This window comes from Piliocolobus tephrosceles, chromosome 6, assembly GCF_002776525.5.
Source record: "Piliocolobus tephrosceles isolate RC106 chromosome 6, ASM277652v3, whole genome shotgun sequence".
NCBI classification, from domain to species: domain Eukaryota; kingdom Metazoa; phylum Chordata; class Mammalia; order Primates; family Cercopithecidae; genus Piliocolobus; species Piliocolobus tephrosceles.
In genome coordinates, this window is record NC_045439.1 from 13,973,554 (window position 1) to 13,997,590 (window position 24,037).

The window sequence follows — 24,037 nt, forward strand, 5'->3', positions numbered from 1 at the left end:
GGAAGGAAGGAAGGAAGGAAGGAAGGAAGGAAGGAAGGAAGGAAGGAGAAGGAGGAAAAAGAGGAGGATGAAGACGAGGAGGAGGGGGAGGAGGAGGAGGAGAAGGAAGTCAACACAGACATACCAAGGGAAGAATGCAGTATGAAGGCAGAGGCAGAGATTAGAGTAATGCAGCTACAAGCCAGGGAGACCCAAGGATTGCGCGACCACTGGAAGCTAGGAAGGGGCAAGGAAGGGTCCTCTCCTAGAGCCTTCAAGGGACCATGGCCCTGCTGACACCTGGCTTTCAGACTTCTAGCTGCCAGAGCTGTGAGACAATGAACTTCTGTCATTTTAAGGCACCCTGTTGTAGCACTTTCTTATGACTCCCTAGGGAACTAACACTCTCACATCAAAGGTCACTCAGTTAAATTCCATTCCTCCCTCAGCTGCTGTCCCTAACTGTCCCCATTCTCTGTAAGGCCCCTGCCTACCAGAAAACATACTCCCACTCTTCCTTTCCCCTCATCTCGTGGTTTCTCAGGCACAACTCACTAACCAACCAATCAACCCTTCATCTTGGAGGAATAAAATGTCCTGTCCCTCTTCTCAAAGCCAACTGTTCTCTTTGGACACTGTTCTTTTCTCCTGTCTCCTATGAGATTTTATGCCATTATTCACCCATCCCCATCCCTATACTTTCAAACTCTGCGCTGCGAGGAAGATCTGCGGATGTCCATGCTGGGATGCTACCTTGCTAGCAGAAAAGGGGAAGTCAGTAAAACCTGCTCTTGTTACAGCTCTTTTGTTCCACCATCAAAGCTCATACACTCACTCCTTGTGTTACTCAGCCCATGCCACGTAGTAAGCCCAAAACAAAAACCACCAAACCAACCAAAATATTATACACATTCTAGAGGTCAGAAGAAGAATGGGGAAGTTGGATGTATAGGATGCCCATGCTTTGCCTTTCTTGGACCAGAATGTTTCTTGTTATTAGCTCATTTGCTGTATAAAGTTTGGACTTGGCCTCTGTTCAATCTCACATTGACTGCTGACCTCAGAACATTTTTGTTTTTAAATAACCACTCTAGCAAAAGCTTCTAGATAGAGGTCTGGAGTTCATCTTGGTAGCATTCTCTCCGTGGATGGAATCTAATAAATGATGCTTTCTAGATGTCACAGTTTTTCTCCATAGTAGGACTTGACAACTGCCAGTCATAAGAGCCACAACTTGGTCAACTATAAGTCAGGCAGGGATGAGGATGCAGCGGCCTGCACTGCATGACTGTGAGGGCTGGGGCATAATCCATACCTTGTCTCGCGACAATTAAGCTGGCCATGCAGTCTGGAACACTTGTCCCTGCTGCCAGGAAAGTAATGCCCATGATGACATCCGGGATCCCAAGTGTGTATCCGATAATAGTCACCTGCAGAATGGGGGTTGGAGACATGAACTCTCAAACAACAGTGTGTGGACTAAAGAAATATTCCAAGTATTAGAGACACTGTAAGCATAGGAAATGGTGATTTTGGAATTACTGGGGCTGCCTCTTTTAAAAACAAAACAAAACAACACTGAACTACGAGGCTAAGAAGCCAAAAGGCAGAAGGATGGAAGGAAGGAAGGTCTTGAGTGTGCACATACCATCCAGAGTGCTCAGGACCAGGGATGCCACATGAACCCTGCTTTACCCTGGACTCCATGCCCAGGCCCTCTGAGCCCTCTGACACTCAGGCTTCAGACAGGGAAACAGATTCAAGTCCAGGGCCTTGGGGGCTGGTTTTGGCTCTGCCCTATCTGCATGACTTTACAGAAGTCATTTCTTCTCTTTGGTCCTCAGTTTCTCCAACTGCACAAGTGTTCTGGGGAAATGGACAATCCATTTCCAAGGCCTCTCCCTTTTGATACTGACATTCAAGAATCATTCTTCCAAAGCCTTGGGGGTGAGAGATGTATTAGTAAAAGGTGGGGGTGTAGGGGACGGACAGGTAGGCCTTCACTGCTTGCTGGAGCCTCGCCAGGACATAGTGAAAGTAAGCGCAGGGTGCTCAGGCGGGTACGCCTTGCATAGGCAGAGATCAAGGCTACAATGGGCACTGCCTTCTTTACAGACTTTTACTGTCAAGGCCATTCTATTCCCCCAAACTGAGACTATCTGAAGTTCAAACCCATAGGTAAGAATGCCCCAGTAAAGTGGTTCCTGTGCCCCAGGACCCTGGTTTAAGAAACATGGGTGGGGTTTATACATCAAGGTGGTGTCCTGTCTCATTGATAATTAGCAGAACTGATTTAATCACATGGTTACTTTCTATAACTAGAGAAGAAATTCACATATTCATTAATTTGATCTTCCTGAGTCTCACACCCACCCAAATGTCATGAAATGCTTTTTTTTTTTTTCACTTGTAATGTTGTTTTGGGAATACACTTCAGTAAGAGAAATCACTGGATCCTTTCTTTAAAATCTGAAGATGAACTGGCCTTTAATTCTATTCAGAAAATTTAAACATTGCAAATCCAAATCACTTAAGGCACAGTTTTCATTCTCTGATTGTCATCTTTTTCTAGGGAGGTGTTTTTTTGTTTTGTTTTGTTTTGTTTGACAGGATCTTGCTCTGCTCCATAGCCCAGGCTGGAGTGCAGTGGATTGACCACGGCTCACTGTGGCCTCAACCTCTCAGGTTTAAGCAATCCTCCCATGTCAGCCTCCTGAGTAGCTGCAACTACAGGTGCATGCCACCACGCCTGGCTAATTTTTTAATTTTTTGTAAACACAGGGTCTCGCTATGTTGCCCAGGTTGGTCTCCAACTCCTGGGCTCAAGTGATCCTCCTGCCTTGGCTTCCCAAAGTGCTGGGATTACAGGTGTGTAAGCCACCACACCCAGCCTCTAGGGAGTTTAGATAGTAACTAATTCCAACTCTTCTTCCTCATCCCCCATATGGAGTGGGTTATGGAGACTTTAATCTTCATCATGGAAGCATGGAAACAGCACTGCTGCATCTCATGGTGAAAATGGCTAATATTTACTGTTATGAGCAATCAGCCATGCTGCAAACTCAAATCACAATACCTGAACAAGATGAAGTAAGATTAGGTTGAAATTGGGTATAGTGTACGCAACACTAATTCAACACAAGAAAGGCGCTATAAGAAATCGCACTGCTTAGTGGCCAAACTGTGTATTATTCAGTGATGCTCATGATCATCCGACCGTTACCTAATTGGCTGTTGGTTTCAATAAGTGGCTAACTACTGGATGCTTCTGACACAGTCTAACCAAACTGTTCTGGGCTGGGAGTAGTGTATGAAAGGGAGTGGTCAGGAGGACATGAATGAGGTCCTGGGGGACTTGAATATTCAAGTGTTCCCATGTCCCACATTCAGCTGAACCAAGGCCAAGGTGTTCCAAGTGTGTGTGTCTGGGGCTGGGGCAGATGCTGGGGTCCTGAAGGCTTGGAGTTGTTCTGCCCCTCCTGAGTTACATGACTTGTTTCATTGACTAAAATACAATCAGAGTCCATCCTGGGCTTTCTTTTGGGATACAGAACTCTAAGCAGGTACCAGGAGAAAGGGAGAAAGGGAGCAGGCTAGGGGCAGTGCCTTCTACCAGCTGGTGTCTTGGGGAGGCTCTGCCACAGGGACAGGAGGGCTGCTGCACGAGTAGGTGTAAGGACACTCACAGAGGCTGGGGCAGGTCTCTGATCAGCCTGAGGAAGCATCTGAGATGAGGGAGGCGGCCAAAGGGTAGGATTTCAGGAAAGCACAGGCAAAATGGCTCCCATACACTGTTCAGAATCCCAGTAATGCTCTGGGAGGGATGAGGGAAGGTGTGATTGGGTTGCGGGAGAGAAGAGACAGGATTTGGCCAAATGTCTAGAAAGTGCTGGGCTGTCTTTTCATTCTCCCAATGGCCTTGTGAGAGCGATGATCACCCCCACTTCGTAGAGGGAGTTGCCAGCTTCCGTGGTTTGCAAGAGGTAGGACTAGGATTCAGGGCTGTTCTCATGTGATCCAGGATCCTTTGTTCCCCACTAAACGACACGGTTTCTCTGGAGTTAAGGGAAAGGCGGCTCCTTGGGCAGCATGGAACATTTACTGGCCCTGCTGTCTCTCACATCAAGATCGCTTGCCTTCTCTGCTGCTGGTGTCAGGCATTAGGAGGAGAACAAAGGGACTTGATGCTAGTTACTAGGGTGTAAGGGGCTGAGAGTGAGTTTCACAATCAACAGAACTGCAGCCATGCTGGAACTGCTTCCCCTCTCTTTGCTCCTGGGAATGAGGAGGAGAAGCGGGGACCCCATTAGGTGGTACACAGAAAGTGGGGAAGGAGACTCCTGTGTGGCCTGACCCAGCCCAGCCCAGCTGATGAAAGGTTTATATGGGGACCTGTCCTGTGTGACCATAGGAGCTTATGAGGAGCTACACCAATGTCTCTCTGCCTGTAAAACTCCCATCCAATGAAATGTGAAAAGTCCAGTAGCAAACTGAGAGGCAGCTTACGGTAGTAGCTGAGATCATGGGCTTAGGAGATCAACACCTGGGTCCTAATCCTAACTCTAGCACTCACTAACTGTGTAACCTTGGGGAAATTACTCAATTTCTCCATGTCTCGATTTCCCCCATTTGTTAGATGGGGATAATAACACCCATCCCTTGGGGTTGTTATGAGGATAAGGAAGAGTTTATGTGAAGTACTTAAACCAGCATCCAGCACATCAGTGCAGAGAGGAGCATTCCTGGGCAGGAGCATGGAACAAGCTGCCTTGTGTTCAGCCTCATCTCCCTTGACTCCAGTCTCCTTCCTTCACATTCCCTCAGGACCCTGGAAACCAAGGGGACTTAGCGATCATCCACCTGTCATATTGCTCTGCCTATAACACCAGAGTGATTTAGGCTGCCTAAATTAGCACTGTGATTTAGGCTGCCTGTGTGAAGGCTGGTCTCCTTCCCTCACACTCAAAGGCAGGCACTGTGCTGTGTGTCTGCATCCCGGGTACCTGGCTGAGAGTCATGCACTTCATTCAAACCCTTTTCTACTGAGAAATATGCTACGGTCAGTGAGGCCAGTGACTTGCCCAAAGGTGGCATAGCAGTACCTGTGGTTAGCCTTGAACTCAGCTCCCCACCTCTCCCTGGCTGTGCACACTGTCCACCCCCTGCTCCCTCCACTTACCAGCCACACCATGATATAGGAGAACACAGCAATCCACAGCGTGGCGGTGATGAAGGTGACCATGAAGAACTTCTCCCAGCGGGGCTTGCTGCAGTTGGGAATGGTGACGCACAGGAGGAAGATGAGGGGCCAGGTGAACACCCACTTGACCTTGTCCCCTCTGGCCTCTGCAGGGGGAAGGGGCAGAGTGAGAAAGGAGGGGGAGAGAAACACACTGGGTAACACACCTGCCAGTCTACCTGTCGGTTTAGTCTTCAAGCTAAATAAGAGAATGCCACTGATGTGACTCTAGGCAACTAACCTTGCAGAATCACAGAACTCTATAATGTCACCCTGGAAGTGGCAAGACAATTTAGTAAGTGTTTGTTGCTTGAATAACTTAAGTCATTCGAAATCCTTCATTTGACAGGATAAGGAAAGTGAGGCCCAGAGTGGGAACAGACTCACCCAGAGGAGCTGCAATGGGGATGTAAGTTATGGTTGGGCTTTGGAATCAGACAGCCCTGGACCGGATGCCAAAGGACCTTGAGAATCGCAACTCTACTTCCTCCTCTGACAGTAACAGCTTACACGTAACAACAACAGGGCAGCAATAATCAACACATTCAGCATTTGCCATGTGCTATGGGCACAGTGCTAAGTGCTTTGCATCTTATTGGTTTCTTCATCCGTTAAATGAGAAAGTTATCTCTTGGTTGTTGCAAGAATGATGTGACAGAGTGTATGTAAAATACCCAGCACATGGGGCCTGGCACACAGCAGGTGCTTTGGAAATCTCAGCTCCTTTGTCCCAAGGTCATGTAGTCAAGACTGGTGCAAGACTAAACGTGTGCCCTGGCTGGCAGTCGACACATCTCACTGGCCCCTACCAAGGGAATCCAGAAACAATTCAATGGAGGAAAAGAGGCCTCATAAGCCATTGAGTGTAAGCATAGTTTCCTTAATAAGCCACTGAATATAGGTGTGCACATGCAGGTTAAAAACTGGCCTGCTCGTCAATGAAATGGTAGAGGAAGGACTTCTGCAATTTTTATTTTTTATAGAAGTCTTGAGAACAATAGCAAAAAATTGTCAGAATCAACTTTTTCAGAGCTCTGGAATTAACCTAAGGTTTGCAGCAATCCAGGGAGTGTCTATTTAAAAAAAAAAATCAGTTGGACAGTAAGTAAGAACAGTGAACTCTGTGGAGTTTTAACTTTCCCTAATTTTATCCCTTCTTGCCAGGTCTGGAGTAGCCTTGAAATCTAGCAGCATGCAACCACATTGAAAAACAGCAGGCTAGCAGCCACCAGAGGAGGCAGAACAAGGTTGGAGGACCTCCCAAGTTCATTCCCATAGAATTGTTATTATTTGACCTGTCTGATGGTTTCCTAGAAGACTCCACTTTCAAGGCTGCCTTTATTTTACCAGAATCTGAGCTTACCCAGTGTGAATAGCTTTTTTCTTGGATGTGTTTGTCGAAAACAATTAGAGGCAATTATTAAATCATGTTGCTGGAAGTGGAAGATGACAGCTGGGACAAGTAACAGGTTAACCAAAAAGCATAAAAGGAAAAGCTGGTGAACCAGACATCCACAGGGGGCTTTGAAAAGCTCCTAGATATCTCTGGGAATCTAACAGACCATGAGCTGTGCCCAGGGTTCTTCACATGCTCAGGAAAGACTCAAGACTGCTGTAAGCTTTCACCTCTGCCTAACTGAGGCTCTGTGCAAATAAGAAGGAAAGGCTACTGCAGAGTTTGAACTACCCACCCGAGTGTTAGAGGCATGCCCCAAAACACACAGAGTCCCTTGGCAAAGACTGGGAGAATGATTGGATCCAGGAACCTAGGGAAGGCTCTGTCTAATCATTAGCTGACCTCTAGGCTAACCTAGCAGAGACTTCAGTGGCCACACACAAGAAAGAATATGAATTTTGCACAATTAGTTTAGAAAAGTCACTAAACAAGCAATAATAATAAAGAGTAACAACCACAAACCCTAGAACAGGAGACAATCTCCTGTTCTCCAACCACAATGGAACAGAATTAGAAACCAATAACAGAAGGAAAACTGGAAAATTCACTAATACATAGGAAATGAAATAACATACTCCTAAATAAAGGGTCAAAGAAGAAAGCACAAAAAAATTAGAAAATACTTTGAGATGAATCAAAAAAATGTAACATACTAAAACTTATGGGATATAGTGAAAACAGTACTTAGAGAGGAATGTATAGCTGTAAAATACCTATATTAAAAAAGGGAAAGATCTCAAATCAATGACCAAACCTTTCTCCTTAAGAAAAATAAAAGAAGAGCAGAAAATGAAGTCCAAAGAAAGCAGAGGGAAGGAACAGAAAATCAAGGTTAGAGTGAAAATAAATGAAATGGAAAATAAAAAACAATACAAAGAATCAAAGAAATTGAAAGCTGCCTCTTTGAAAAGATCAATACAATTGACAAACCTTTAGCTAGACTGACCAAGAAAAAAAGAGAAGACTCACATTACCAAAATCAGGAGCAAAACAGGGACATCACTATGAACATTACAGAAATAAAACAAACTATTATGGAATACTGCGAACAATTCTAACAGACAAAATTCTACAAAGGTACAAACTACCAAAACTGACTCAGAAAGGAATAGAAAATCTGAAGAGATTTAAAACAAGATTGAAACAGCAATTTAAAATTTTACTTAACAATTAAGATTGAAAGCTATTACAACCCTCCCCTCCCCACCTCACTGCAAAATCAGGAACAAGATGAAGATATCTGCTCTTATTCCTTCAACATTGAACTAGAGATTATAGCCAAGAAAATTAGGCAAGAAAAATAAGTAAAAGTGATTCAGATTGGAAAGGAAGAAGTAAAACTATCCCTATTTGTAGATGACATGATCCTGCATATAGAAAACTCTAAGGAACCCATAAAAAACTATTAGAACTAATAAACAAGTTCAGCCAATTTGTAAGATATGCAATAAATATACAAAATTCAGTTGTGTTTTTATACATTAACAATCCAAAAATAAAATTAAGAAAACAATTCCATGTACAATGCCATCAAAACTTTTAAAGACCTAACATTTATGCAACAAAAGTAGTAGAGGATTTGTATGCTGAAAACTACCAAACATCACTGGAAGAAATTAAAGAAGACTTAAATAAATAAGAAGAAATTCTGTTTATGAATTGGAAGACTTAAAATGGTAAAGACGGTAATATTCCCCAAACTTATGTATACATTCAATGCTCTCCCTATCCAAATCCCAGGTAGCTGAGCAGAAATTGACAAGCTGAGCCTAAAATTCATATGAAAATGTAAGGAACCCCAAATAGCCAAAACAATCTTGAAGAAAAAAAACAAAGCTGGGAAATTTACACACTGTGATTTTATTTTATTTTATTTTATTTTTTTTTATTATACTTTAAGTTCTAGGGTACATGTGCATAACGTGCAGGTTACATATGTATACATGTGCCATGTTGGTGTGCTGCACCCATCAACTCGTCAGCACCCATCAATTCATCATTTATATCAGGTATAACTCCCCAATGCAATCCCTCCCCCCTCCCCCCTCCCCATGATAGGCCCCAGTGTGTGATGTTCCCCTTCCCGAGTCCAAGTGAGCTCATTGTTCAGTTCCCACCTATGAGTGAGAACATGCGGTGTTTGGTTTTCTCTTCTTGTGATAATTTGCTAAGAATGATGGTTTCCAGCTGCATCCATGTCCCTAACTTCGTACAAAGCTACAGTAATCAGGAGAGACTGCTACTGGAAGAATGAAATAAAATTCTGAGTCCAGAAATAAACCCAGATATTTAAGTGTTTATTTATGGACTCAACATTTACTGGCATAAGAATGAAATCAAATTTTGAATCCAGAAATAAACCCAGGCATTTAATATCCTGATATTTGACAAGAGTATCAAGACAATTCAATAGGAAAACAATAATCTTTCCAATAAATGATGCAGAGACAGCTGGATACCCATAGGCAAAAGAATGACACTGGGTGCTTTATCTTATACCATACACAAAAATTAAATAAAAAATGATTAAGACCTAAATATAAGAGCTACAACTATAAAACAACATGAGCACAACTCTTTATGGCCTTGGATTGGGCAATGATTTCTTAAATGACACCAAAATCACACACAACAAAAGAATAAGTAAATTATATTTTATCAAAATTAAAAACTTTTGTGATTCATAGAATACTATTAAGAAAGCAAGGCTGGGGCTGGGCATAGTGGCTCATGTCTGTAATCTCAGCACTTTGGAAGGCCAAGATGGGCAGATCACCTGAGGTTGGGAGTTCAAGACCAGCCTGGCCAACATGGTGAAACCCTGACTCTACTAAAAATACAAAAATTAGCGGGTGTGGTGGTGCATGCCTGTAATCCCAGCTACTTGGGAGGCTGAAGCAGGATAATCACTTGAACCCAGAAGGCAGAGGTTGCAGTGAGCTGAGATCACACCACTGCACTCCAGCCTGGGAGACAGAGCAAGGCTGTGTCAAAAAAAAAAAAAAAAAAAGGAAGGAAGGAAGGAAGGAAGGAAGGAAGGAAGGAAGGAGAAAGGCTGGGCACAGTGGCTCATGCTCATAATCCTGTACTTTGGGAGGCCAAGGCGAGAGGACTGGTTGAGGTCAGGAGTTCAAGACCAGCCTGGGCAACATAGTGAGCCCTCATCTCTACAAAAATACCAAAACTAGCTGGGCATGATGGCCTTTTAGTCTCAGCTACTTGGGAGGCTGAGGTGGGAGGATTGCTCTAGCCTGGGAGTTGGAAGCTGCAGTGAGCTGTGATTGCCATTGCACTGGGCAACAGAGTGAGGCCTTGTCTGGAAAAACAAAACAACAACAACAACAATGAAAAAAAAGGAAAAGATAGACTGTAAAAATACTACCTATTGAACGGAAAAAAATATTTTGCAAATAATATATCTGATAAGGGTCTATTGTCCAAAATATATCCAAAATATTATCTAAAAACTCTTACTACTCAACAATTTAAAAAACCCAATTTTCTTAAAAAAGGCAAAGTGAATGGGCAGTTCTCCAAAGAAAATGGTCATTAGGAAAATGTAACTCAAGACGATTTCACAGCCACAAGTATTACTAGAATAAAAAAGATAAATAACAAGTATTGGTGAGGGTGCGGGAAAATAGGGACTTTCATACATTGCTGATAGGAATGTAAAATGGTTCAGCTGCTTTGGAAAACAGTCTGACAGTTTCTCAAAGAGTTTGACCCAGAAATTCTACTCCTAGTTCTACCCAAAAGGAATGAAAACATATGTCCACACAAAAACTTTTACTCAAATGTTCACAGCAGTATTATTTGTAATAGCAAAAAACGAAAACAACCCAAATATTAACCAAGTGATGAACGGATAAACAAAATGTGGTATATAAATACAAAGGAATATTATTCAGCCATAAAAAGGAACACAGTACTGATACATGGTACCACATGGACAAATCTTGTAAACACTACACAAAGTGAAAGAAGTCAGACACAAAAGGCCATATATTGATAGATTACATTTATATAAAATGTCAAGCGTAGGAAATTCATAGAGACGGAAAGTAGATTAGTGGTTGCCAGGGGATGGAAGAGAAGAGGAATAGACAATCATACTCGTGGGACTATGAAAGTGGGACAATAAAAATATTCTAGAATTATATATTGGTGACGGCTGCGCAGCTCTGTGAATATAGCAAAAACCACGAATTACAGTTTCTGAGGGTGAATTTTATGGCATATACATTATATCTCAATTTAAAAATTTGCAAAGTAGACTAGCACTAGCTGTGTTTGCTCTGTAATATTTGTGCTAGAATCTTCCTAAATCATTGAAAGTACTTTACTAAAAAAAAAAAAAAAAAAAAAAAAATACAAAAAAAAATTCAGCTGCTTATAATAATTAGCCAAGAGAATATGGTTAACTTGAAATCAGCAAATCCATCGATCTCTTTCTAGATCTTTCTCTATATACACCTTTCTGTAGCTTGTAGTCCCTGTATAAATGGCCAAAAGTTTTCCTGCCTTGATTGGTTTGTCCAAAATTCCAGGCTCTTCTCCTGTGAGTCCACATCCCAACTCATCTAGGTTGCTGAGGAAGGCCTAGGGCATTTCTAGAACTGACCGAAAACTCCGTATGTAGAGGAAGAACTCGATTTAGGGAATTGTAACCATGGACACTTCAATGCCCAGGAACGTCTTTGAGGGTATATACAAATTCCACAGCAGAAGGATAATGCTCTCATGTTCCCAGACACCAAATTGCATGAGGTGTTTGTCTTTTTCTTGCCTGGTATGGGTTTTGCATCAGTTTCAACATCCACCCCCGTCTGGCCCCACCCAAGTGGCCGGTGTCATGGCCCACCATTGTTCCCTAAGAAACAATGCTTCAACCGACCCATTCTATTGCTGTGTTTTTCAACTGTTGGATGAGATCCAGGAGAGAATGGTGAAATCAATTTAGTGAAGGGCAACCAGCATTTTCTTTTTTTAAAAAAAGGAGAAAATAGAGTTCCTGTACATAGTGAGAGTTCAATATTATTCCAGGAAACTGGTTTCCTTTTTATATTTCCAGGTACGTGTATAAAATATTCCTGTAGGTCATGGTCATAGTGTGGAAACCTTCCATTGTGCTCGTGCTGGTCTCTGTTCCATTGCTAGTGCTGTGCAATCCTCTCAACCCTCAGCCTTCCATCCATTTGGTCTCTCTTCAGTCTCCCCAATGTTCTGACTCTTCTGAAAAGCTGTTAACCCTGCCAGCCCATGGTGATCTCTCCCTTCTGTAAATGCTTTGCTTTTTAAGAATTTATGAATTATTGAAACTCTACCCAAGTTGACCCATAGCCTTACTGCTTGAATCTGCCATCTCTACCTCTCCCGGCTGGGTTGCAAACATAGCTGGTAACAGCTCCTGGTGCCTTCTGCACCAGTGTGGACCATACAATTAGCAGGAGGTGGTATTCTAACAGCCTGCTCTGCATAATTGGGTGTTTTGTTTACTGCCATGTTACCTAATTGTTCTGCATTTTGAAGCCCAGTGCTCAAAGGCCAAAGACAAGGCAAGCAATGGTAAAGCTCTGGCATCTGATTTGGTTCAAATCCAGTTGACTAGCTCATCAGCTGTGGGTCATTGGGCCAGCAGTCCCCATGAAACTCATTTCCTTACTGTAAAATGGGGGTGACAACAGTACACTGGGGACTTGGGAATATGATACTATTTGTCAATAGGAGTTCACACAAGAGTCTCAGTAAATGGCACATCTTACCATTACTATCAGGGCCATATATCAATACAGACACAGTTTCAGATATAGGCTGGGTGCAGTGGCTCACACCTGTAATCCTAGTGCTTTGGGAGGCCGAGGCAGATCACTTGAGGTCAGGAGTTTGAGACCGGCCTGGCCAACTGGTGAAACCCCGTCTCTACTAAAAATATATATATATATATATGTAGGCCAGGTGTGGTGACTCACGCCTATAATCCCAACACTTTGGAAGGCCGAGGTGGGCGGATCACCTGAGGTCGGGAGTTTGAGACCAGCCTGATCCACAGGGAGAAACCCCATCTCTACTAAAAATACAAAATTAGCTGGGTTTGGTGGTGCATGCCTATAATCCCAGCTACTTGGGAAGGCTGAGGCAGGAGAATCGCTTGAACCTGGGAGGCGGAGGTTGTAGTGAGCCAAGATTGTGCCATTGCACTCCAGCCTGGGCAACAAGAACAAAACTCCATCTCAAAAAAAAAAAAAAAAAATACACACACACACACACACACACACATATACATATACACAAAAAGTAGCCAAGCGTGGTGGCGGGTGCCTGTAATCCCAGCTACTTGGGAGGCTGAGGCAGGAGAATCTCTTGAACCCAGGAGGTGGAGGTTGCAGTGAGCCGAGATCATACCATTGCACTCCAGCCTGGGCGATAGAGCAAGACTCTGTCTCAAAAGAAAACAACAACAAAACAAACATGGCATGGAGCTGTCAGCCCAAAGCTCTCAATGTCTGGCTTGGAAGAAAGTCACTTGTATGAGTTCTGAAGCTAGACTGGAAGCCCCTTGCAGGCAGCGGCCTGCTGGATTCTTGCACGGCTGTGGAAGACAGCAGAGCCCCCAGCCCAGCCCCTGACCCATGGCAGAACTCAACACATATTAAATGCATGGGAGGCTACAAGGGCTCCCTCAGAATCAGGAAAAGATAATCTGAACATAACATGTTTTTAAAACCCCACATAATGAATGTGATCATCACCATTTGAAAGCTCATTAGCAGCAAGGAAGCCCCCATATATTATGCTGATAAAGTTAGATATTTCCTGAACTTATGCCAAGGGACCAGATGACCAGGAAATATGACTGGAATGGAAAAGTTAGAGAACCCAGTTGCACTCGATCAAGGTAAAGAGGCGTGGACAGCCTTGAAAACTGTCTCAGGCTTTGATGGTGCCTACAGAGGTGCCTGGGTACAAGAAGTCTGATTCAGTAAGAATCCCAGGACACCTCTGGCAGAACCAGCCCAGCTCCCCTGATGAGGGGATATTTTCTCCCAGGCACGTTTCTGCTCCTGCCTGTGACTAGCCCAAGGGTAGTTCTAATCAGACTGAGTCAGTCAGAGCCTGTCCCTGAGGATGCTGAAATTGGAACCAATTTCAACATGTGCATGTGGCTAAAACTGTGAAATCAGGAGAGGAGAGGCAGAGGCAGCAGGTCTGAGGGGCAGGAGATGAATGAGGGTCAGAGATGAGCATGGGGAGATAGGGGCTGTCCAATCACATTTCCTGGTTCCAGGTGTCCTCAGACTCATCCACACCTCTGCCCTGGCTCCAGGAAACACCTCTGTATCTTTCTCATAAAGTCTCCTTTCCTGCTGAAACCAAGATCTAGCTCGTTTTTGATACTTGTAACCAGAGAGTCCTAAGCAATAGAGTTATGAAGACAGAAACAGCAGGGCAGCAGGGAGAGGCTCTTCAGTCCATGCTAGCCAAGAGCATCTCGCTCCTTGATTTAATTCTGCGCTCATCACGCAACCTCCTGCCCCAGGATTCGGTCTCCCGAGCAGACTTGCCCACCAGGCTGAGCCTTGGCCGCCTCATCCTCCAAATGAGAGACTGAGACTAAATCAGTTGTTCTCAAAACCAACTGAACAGCCACATCACCTGGGGGGCTTGTTCACACACAGATTTCTGAGTCCTAGCAACATCCTGAAGGTTCTGCTTTCAAGTCCTCAAGTCCTAAGTTCATGCTCAAATGCACACTGTTTGCCAAACCCACATCTAACGTGTTTTTAAATGTAGCCAGAATTTGTTTTAATCGGGTATGGTAAGACACAGAGGTATAGAAATGATGGTCATGGAGAAAAAAAAAAGGTTTTGTACTCACAAAAACTAGAAACAGGAGGCAGGGTGTGCCGCATGGGGCCACATGAGGAAGCACCAGTGCTGGTGAGAAGGCACAAGGAGTGAGAGGCGAGCGTGGGCAAAAGCCTTTATTGTGGCTTCCACGGGGCAAGGGAGGGTGAGTATGCAGCCTTAGAACCGAGTAACTTCTACAGGCTGCTGGGAATGTCAACTAGGACAATCACTATGGAAAACAGCGTGGAGATTCCTTAAAGAACAAAAAGTAGATCTACCATTTCATCCAGCAATCCTACTCCTGAGTATCTACTCAGAGGAAAAGAAGTCATTATATGAAAAAGCTACTTATATACAGATGTTTATGGCAGCACAATTTGCAATTGCAAAAATGTGGAACCAGCCCAAATGCTCACCAATTAATGGGTGGATAAAGAAACTGTGGTGTGTATATATATACACACACACACACATATATGTATGTATATATGTGTATACATATATATATATATATGATGGAATACTACTCGGTCATAAAAAGGAATGAATTAATGGCATTCACAGCAACCTGGATGGGATTGGGGACTATTATTTTAAGTGAAGTAACTCAGGAATGGAAACCAAACATCGTATGTTCTCATAAGTGGGAGCTAAGCTATGAGGATCCAAAGGCATAAGAATGATACAGTGGACTTTGGGGCCTCGGGGGGAAAGGGTGGGAAGGGGTGAGGGATAAAAGATGACAAATTGGGTTCAGTATATACTGCGTGGGTGATGGGTGCACCAAAATCTCACAAATCACTACTAAAGAACTTTCTCATGTAACCAAATACCACCTGTTCCCCCACAACTTACGGAAATGAAACATTTTTAAAAAGAGAACTGAGTAACTTCAGGGAGCTCTGGGGCTGAACCTGGTTGTCCGTACCTTGCCCTGGGATGACTAAGGCAGAGAGGAATGTTGCCTCCTAGAGTGTAAGAGCCAGATGGAGGAGGCAGTTCAGAGTAGGGCTTTGGATTGATTGTTTTGCACATGAAAGTCATGCTCCCAGCAGGCAGCCGCTTGCTATCTACAAGAACTGAAGGGTCCTGGGAAGGGCGGTTCCTCCCCAGGCAGGAAGGCCTCGGATACCCGAGCATCAAGAATATAGAAAATAAGAACATAGACTTAAAACCTATTGTTAACTTCATAAAGTGACTTTCAGGTCTGTACATCAGCCAACTGAGAGCTTTGCTAATGTGAATTGGTCTCTCAAGATTTTGGGCAATTCTAGGTTGTAGAGGGCATTCATTGTTCTCATCTGGCTAGCATCCATTCCCCTTTAATGGTAACAGCATGCCGATTTTCCTTTAGGGAATCAACCCTCGATTCCACATTAAATTCATGTAGTTTAGACAGGGCGGACTCCCCTCCTTGATGTCTGGGTGGGTATGAGGGTCAAGCTTGGCTAATCATGTATGCCATCATATTCAGTGTGTTCATTCCCCAGGCTAGCAACTATTGTAGGTACTGGCACTCCAACACAGGACTGCTAGACCTCCTGGTATTATGGGGTTACATAGGCTCCGGGTTGGGTGGGTAATATAACAAGGGTCAACCTTCAGAATTCTGCCAAGAATCACTGCCTCTAGTACCCATTGCCCTTTCCTCCTTACTAACAGAACTCTCTTTTCCTTGAGACTGTAAGTTCCCAGCTAAAAATCTTAATATCCTAGGCTTCCTTGCAGGTAGGGGTGGCTATGGACAGTTCTGGACCATGAGATGCAAATTAAAGTCTACTTGGTGGAGCTTCCAGGAAAGTCATTCTCTTCTGGATAAGGAGAATGAGGCCCAGTAGTATGAGGCTCCTGCCCTTTGTCCTCCTTGTCCCTGCCAGGAGCAGGGAGTCACTGGAGCTGCAGAGGCCAGCGGGCAACCTCGGGGACAAAAGCCACCAACTGAGTATGGACAACAGTAATGCGACACTGATGACAGAGCTGCAGGATTCCCTACTCTCAGGACTTCTTGTTACATGAGAAAAAATAAAATCCTTAAGTGTAAGGCTCTGTCACTTGAGTTTTCTGTTGCAACTGAATGCAATCCTTAACTTAAGAGACAGAGGCACCATCTGTGCATGGGGCTAACCCAGTGGGATGTAAGCTTAGATGGAGGAAAGCCAACACAGGGATAAAGCCAACCCAGGGGAAAGCAATGCAGAGAGATGGATGGTGTCTTGTCATTTCCTCTGAACCCTGGGTCCAGCCTTGCCAGAAGGCAGACTTTCTCAGGGAACCTGCCACCATGTGAACTTTTTGGCTTAAACCAGCCTGAATAGGCGCTCTTTAACATGAGGGGTCTAGACTAATTCATGTGTGAAATAATACAGTTTTGGGAGCTGCAGACGTGATGGGACAATGTCTACACTGATGGACATTCCTCCCTACACAATTGGAAATCCCTCCTGGCCCCCCACTTCCATCTCGTTGGGTGCAATATTGGAGTGAAATGTTCATCACAGACTCCGATTGACACACAAACATCAACAAGAGAAAGGAGGGCTGCCGTCATGTCTTTCACTAAGCTCTCAGATTTCTCTTTTGAAGTAGAAAATTACAATTTAATTATGTGAAAAAAAAGTCTTGAAACGAACTGTAACAAAACAGATGGCTAATCAGACTGGAGAAAAAAAATTAAGAATAGATGCAGTTGCTGATGAAAAACCTCAAGCAAATTAATGTGGACAGTGAATGAATTCCATATTCCAATTAAGGGAGTGGTTAACCTGTGGTTTGCAGGGATGCATGCATCACTGGATGATGTAGAGTAGATTTGCATGGGCCTGGGAGCTCAGAGCACTTATATGACCTGGACAGCAGAGATTCCGAAGCAATGGTTCTCAAATTTGAGTGTAAGTCAGAATGCCCGGAAAACCTGTTAGATCACCACACTCACAATGATTTGGCAGGACTAGAGGAGAAGGGAGTTCCAAGAATTTGTGTTTCTAACAAGTTCCCAGGTGCAGTTGATGCTGACAGTCCCAGGACCACACTTTGAGAACCACCACTCTAGAATAACTCCAGTTAAAAGCAACTGAGATATAATTAACATATCATAAAATTCACCCATTTAGAATGTGCAAGCAGGCAGGTTTTAGCATATTAGAAAGTTGTGTAACTATGACTATATAAGTCCAGAAGATTTTTTTTAAGTTAAATTTTTTATTTTATTGTGGTAAGAACACAACATGATCTACCTGTTTGACACATTTTTTAAATGTACAATACATTATTGTTGACTATGGGTACAATGTTGTACAGCAGATCTCTAGAGCTTATTATTCATCTTGTTTAGCTGAAACTTTATGCCTGTCGATTAGTAACTCCCTACTTCTGCCTTCCCCCAGACCCTGGCAACCACCATTTCACTCTGTTTTTGGTGCCAATTTTAAATACAGCTGTATTCAAGACATTGCATTTTCCACTTACAATACACTGCTTATAAAGTTCAATGCTATTTCCTTCCTCTGTGCACATGTTCCCTATTCAAGTATTGAGAATATCCAGTAATTTACTATAGCAGCCAAACTTTAATACTGCCATAGAATTTGCTGCAAATTTGGGTCCTTTAAAGTTTTAACTACGTGGAACAATGTTTTATCTATACTTGGGTTAGGTTAATCAACCTCTTCGATAGAGGGCACTGAGGAAGCAACACTAGAGGGAGGAGTTCTGCCACCAAGGAAGCCCCCAGGCATTCCCTCAAACGCCTCCTGCACTCTGGTGCAGCTTGGTATAAGTCCAGAAGATTTTCATTGCCCCAGTGGAAACTCTGAGCCATTAGCGGTCATTCCCATTCCTCATCTCCTCCAGCCTCTGGTAACCACTAATTAATTTTTTGTTTCTATAGATTTATTTTGGGCATTCCATATAAATGGAATTGTAACATGTGGGCTTTTGTGTCTGGCTTTCACTGACCATGTATTTTCTAGGCTCATCCATATTGTAGCATCTATCAGTACGCCATTCCTTTTTAGGGCTGAATAATATATTCTATTACATGGATATACCACATTTCGTTTATCCATTCTTCACTTAGTGGATATGTGAATTGTTCTACTTTTTGGCAGTTATGAATAATGCTGCTTTAAACTCTTGTGCATGAGTTTGTGTGTGGACATATATTTTCATCCTCTTAAATACAGAACTAAGAGAGGAGTTGTTGGGTCATAGGGTGACTCTATGTTTAACTTTTTTTTTTTTGAGATAGAGTCTCGCTCTGTCACCCAGGCTGGAGTGCAGTGGCATGATCTCAGCTCACTGCAAGCTCCACCTCCTGGGTTCACGCCATTCTCCTGCCTCAGCCTCCCAAGTAGCTGGGACTACAGGTGCCCACCACCACGCCCAGATAATTTTTTTGTATTTTTAGTTGAGGTGGGGTTTCACTGTGTCAGCCAGAATGGTCTTGATCTCCTAACCTCATGAGCTGCCTGCCTCGTACTCCCAAAGTGCTGGGATTACAGGCGTGAGCCACCGTGCCCGGCCTACATTTAACTTTTTGAGGAATTGTCAGGCTGTTTTCCAAAGCAGCAGCACTATTTACATTTCCACCAGCAACGTATGAGGGCTCCAATTTTCCCATCTCCTCACCAATATTTGTTATTGTCTACCTTTTCTGGATTATACCCATTCTAGTGGGTGTGAAATGGCATCTTATCATGATATCTCACTTAGATTTGCATTTCTCTAATGAATGTGAGTATCTTTGCATACCCTTATTAGCCATTTGTATAATCTTTGGAGAAATGTCTATTCAAATCTTTTGTCCATTTTCAAACTGGATTGTCTTTTATTGTTTTTAAGTCTCACACACACACACACGTTACATGATTTGCAAATGTTTTCTCCCATTCTGTGGTTAGAAACTGTTGGCTAATGCAAGGTCACAAATACGTATACTTATGTTTTCCTCTAAGAGTTTTATATTTTTAGCTATTATATTTAGGTTTTTGTTTCATATTGAGTTAACTTTTGTATATGGTGAGCAGTAGGGGTCAGACTTCTTTTCAGTGTGGTTATCCAGTTGTCCTAGCACCATTTGTTGAAAAGACTATTATTTCCCCTAGTGAATTGTCATTACCCTTGTCAAAAGCTAATTGGCCTGAAATGTAAAGGTGCATTTCAGGACTTCCATTTGTATTTCATTAATCTATATGTCTATCTTTATGCCAGTGCCAGACAATCTTGATTACTCTATCTTTATAGTAAGTTTTGAAGGCAGAAGTATGAGTTCTCCAACTTTGTTCTTTTTAAAGACTGTTTTGGCTATTCTGGGCCCCCTGCATTTCCATATGAATTTTAGGATCAGCTTGTCGGTTTCTGCAAAAAAGTCAGCGGGGGTTTGATAAGGATTGCATTAAATCGGATCAATCTGAGGACTATTATCATTTTTAACGTTAAGTCTTCTAACCCTTGAACACAGGACATCTTTCCATTTATTTGATTGTCTTTAATTTCTTTCTACGATGTTTTGTAATTCAGTATACAAGTCTTGTACTGCTTTTGCTAAATTTACTCCTATTTTATTCTTTTAAATGCCATTGTAAATGGGATTGTTTAATATCATTTTCAGATTGTTAATGACTAAGGTGTTAAAATACAACTGAGTTGTATATATTGATCTTGTATCCTGCATGTTTATTAACTCTAATAGTGTTATTTTTGTGTGGATTCCTTAGGATTTTCTATACACAAGATTATGTCATCCATGAATTCAGAAAGTTTTACTGCTTCCTGTCTCATCTGGGTACCTGTTTCCTTTTCCTGCCTATTTTCCCTGGCTAGAGTCCTCAGCATAATATTGAATAGAAGCGACGAGGCACTACGTCCAGCAGGGCTGGGGGATGCTGGGTTTTGCTGCAGCATCAGCACAGCCCTGGAAACTTATTTTTAAAAGCCCCCCTTATAGCATAAGGAAGCTTGTGTGGGCTTCTGTGCTGGCCTGTGAAGATCTGTTGGGTGGGCTTCTGTGCTGGCCTGTGAAGATCCATTGGGTGGGCTTCTGTCGCTGGTATTCTGTTCAGGACCCTGATACATGGTCCTAGGCAGGCCTTTACCTTCTACTTCTCCTCCCAGCACATGTGGCACTGCACTGGCCTGGCTGGAGGGGCAACATAGAGTGAATTTCTAGGGCAAGTGGCCTGGATGGTTCTGTTTGGTCGACACTGTCCTTTGGGCAAGTCACTGCCCCTGTCTGCCCCTCAGCTTCCCATCTTGGAATAGAAGAAAACTAGTCTAAAAATTCCCAAGACCCACTTTTAACTCTTGTTTTGCTCCTAATCTTAGGGGAAAGCTTTTAGTCTTTCACCATTAAGTATGATGTTAGCTTTGGGGTTTTTGTTGAGGCCATTAGTCAGGTTGATGAAGTTTCCTTCTATTCCTAAATTTGTGAGTGTTTTTTTATCAACAAAATATGTTGGATTTTGTCAAGTGCTTTTTCTGTGTCTATTGGGATGATCATGTGCTTTTATCCTTTACTCTAACAATGTAGTATATATCACATTAATCAGTCTTTGTATGTTGAACCAACCTTGCATTCTTGCAATAAATCCCACTTGGTGAACTCCATTTTATATAAAGGAAAACCAAGTCCCAGGAAAGTTAATGAACTACCTAAAATCTCACATAAGATTAGTGGCAGAGCCACAAACAGACCCTGCTGCCTCAGTCAGGGGCCTCTGTGCTGGCCTTTGTGGGGAGGGAGAAGATGCAGGTGGATGTTGGAGCACCATCAAGACTGGATTATGAATGACCACCTCACCATTGACCAACATTTGTGTTGTGCCTCACATCTCAGAGGTTGTCTTCACAAATGCTCTCTTTGTTCCTCATAGGAACATTGGGGGGTATTTTTCCTATTTCACAGGTAAATAAACTGAAGTTTGGTGAAATTCAGTGACTAACTGAAGCATCATAGACAATGGGAGATAGTACCAGGTCTCGAATGCACGTCTTCAGAGTCTAAATCCTGGGTCCTCTGTACTGTACAGCTTGTTTGCCCTCTGAACCTTATGATTTCAGGGCCCATGGAAGTCCCTCTGCTACTTACCAGTGGGCAGGTGTCAAGTTTCAGATTAAAGCCCCATACTTTTAGCTCACAGATTTGATCTAAACAGAAAAATCCTCCTATGTTTATGTGAACCACTGAAGTTTTTCCAGTCTCTTCTTCCTTGGGGTGAATAAGCTTTAGAATTGGTAATTTTTGGTATTTTTATTATTTTTTTGTACCATTAAATTTAGATTTATTAAATTGGTTGCCTTTTAAAGGGTACTGCAGCTTTGTGGTAAACAGTAAGCTAGGTACCCAGGTTCAAATCCCAGCTCTGACATATGCCAGCATTAGGATGCTTAGGAAAGCACTTAGTCTCTCTGTATCTCAGTTTTCTCATCCATAAAATAGGGATAACAAGAATCTCCACCCCATTGTGCTACTGTGAGACTGAAAATGAGCCAACAAACATGAAGTGTTTAGAATAGTGCTTGGTGCAGAGTCAGCACTCTGATTCTGCACTTTGATTCTTGCTGAGTACCTACTATTGTCAGCACTGGGTTGAGTTGTTTTACAGAGACTAGAAAAACTCAGAGAGGTCAGGTAACTTGTCCAAGGTCACACAGCTAGCAGTGGCAGACTCAGGACTCAATTCTATGGGTGTCCAATGCTAAGGCTTCTTAGCAACACTGTCCTACCTCCTGCAGGGCAGGTTTTGATGACCCTCAGGGCATTAGAGGGGCAAAGACAAGCCCAGTAGAAAGCAGAAGAGGTCAAGTCCTGCTGTTGAACTGAGCTGTCACGTTGAGGTTCGTGGGGAAGGGGAAGAAAGAAAGGGGTGATGTGAGGAAAAACATCAGGCATCAGCAAAGTCAGAGGCAGGCCCAGCTGAGCGTCACACACAGGTGTAGGTTGTCTGGGCTGGGGGTGGTGCAGAGATACCAAAGGCCCAGGAAGAGACGCTTCCCTGGCAGCACTGCATAAAGGCCTGGAGAGCTCTCAGGGGTCATGGGGGGGCCTTCCCAGGGGAGGCAGCCTTGGCTGTCCCTCTCACACAGCCACAGTCAAGTGACACGGGAACCCTGTGTATGCCTCCTCACTGAAGCAGCTGCCCTTGTGGGGAGGGAAGGAGCGGAGCTACAGACCAGGCTCTGTCAGTCAAGGGAGAAGCCAGGTCCAGAGTTCCGTCGGCTCGTGCCGATCCCAGGGACCCCATCCCAGGGACCCTCGGCCCAGCACTGCAGATACTCCCACGGCCCCCACCCTGAGGCTCTGTGGCTGCTTCAGAACTGGATGTACATGGGTCCCAGAGCTGGAAGGATGTCAGGGTTGGTGCACCAGCTCCCTCATTCTCAAGATGACCTGAAGTTAAGGCCCGCTTGGCATCTCACTGCAGGGATCTCAAGGCTTCTGACAAAGTTGTCCTGTCCCATCACTGTTGACAGTGTGGCAGCAGGGGGGCCACTAATCTCTCCGGGCCTCCACGTCCTCACCTGTGAGACAGTGATAACTGTCCCCGCCCACCCACTTCAAGGACTCCTGGACAGATGAAAGAAACGCAAAAAGCACCAAGCATGTTGCCCTGCCTCTGAAGGCCTCACCTTGAATTTGGAGGCCCTGGGGAGCATTAAACTGAGGCCACATCAGAGAGACACCAACAGAATCAGGGAACACATTATTGGGGCTCCACCCTGCTGGCAAGTCTTCCCTGCTAAGCCTTCGGGAAAACCACCAATGACAGGGTGAAGCCGTCTGGGTTCCCTGTATCTGCACACCACACAGCCCCAGCAGCCAGCCTCCTCCCTCCCTTTCCTTCCGGCTGCCCTGTGCATTCCAGCACCGACGCTCCAACTCAGGACCCAGCCCTCCTGGCCAAAGTCAACAGAGGAAGCAGTCAGAGGACAACTCCTCGGGGTCTGGCAGACCTGGGGTGCCAGCCCTGATTGTGGTACCTATTCACCTTTGGGAGGCTTCTTGAGCCCCAGTTTTCTCATCTGGGAAACGGGGATACCATAAATACCAGCTACCCAGCAGGGCTGTCATGGACACTCTAAGTACTGAATAGAAGATGCCAGGCACAGTGCTGGGGCCAGAGCAGGTGCTTGCTGGGGGACACTCTGCTGTGTAGCTGTTGGCTGGGGCCTTGCCCTCCTTCGCCTCCCTCAGGAGGGGCTCTAAAAACTGTATAGGTTTCTAGGCGGCTCTTGAGTCTGGTCCATGTGAAGACATCATTAATATGGTTTCATTGTTTTTCTTCAGCTTCACTACAATGCCCGTGTAAGGGGATGTGTGGAGTGTGACATCCTTGGCAGCCCCCATATTCCAGCCTCCTTCCAGTGTATCTGCAGAGGCTGGAAAGCTAAAGGTGACATCTCCCAGAACTTAAAAGTTCTGGATTCAAATTAGGTCTCTGATTTGAAAAGCAGAATTGCGGTGAGGCTGGACCAACCACCTTCCTGCTACTATCCAGCAGGGCTGGGGGATGCTG

General features: G+C 44.0%; 1 protein-coding gene across 10 annotated transcripts in view; it reads right to left on the reverse strand.

Annotated features, from left to right (window-relative positions):
* Positions 1 to 24,037, reverse strand: part of SLC24A4 (solute carrier family 24 member 4) — a 91,303-nt gene that overhangs the window by 10,190 nt on the left and 57,076 nt on the right. For all 10 annotated transcript variants that reach the window (XM_023205502.2, XM_026455421.1, XM_026455408.1 and 7 more), the window contains 2 exons: positions 5,159 to 5,325; positions 1,295 to 1,409 (listed from right to left, as the gene is read on the reverse strand). In XM_023205502.2, coding sequence (XP_023061270.1) covers positions 1,295 to 1,409; positions 5,159 to 5,325 — 282 coding nt within the window. The remainder of the gene's footprint in view (positions 1 to 1,294; positions 1,410 to 5,158; positions 5,326 to 24,037) is intronic.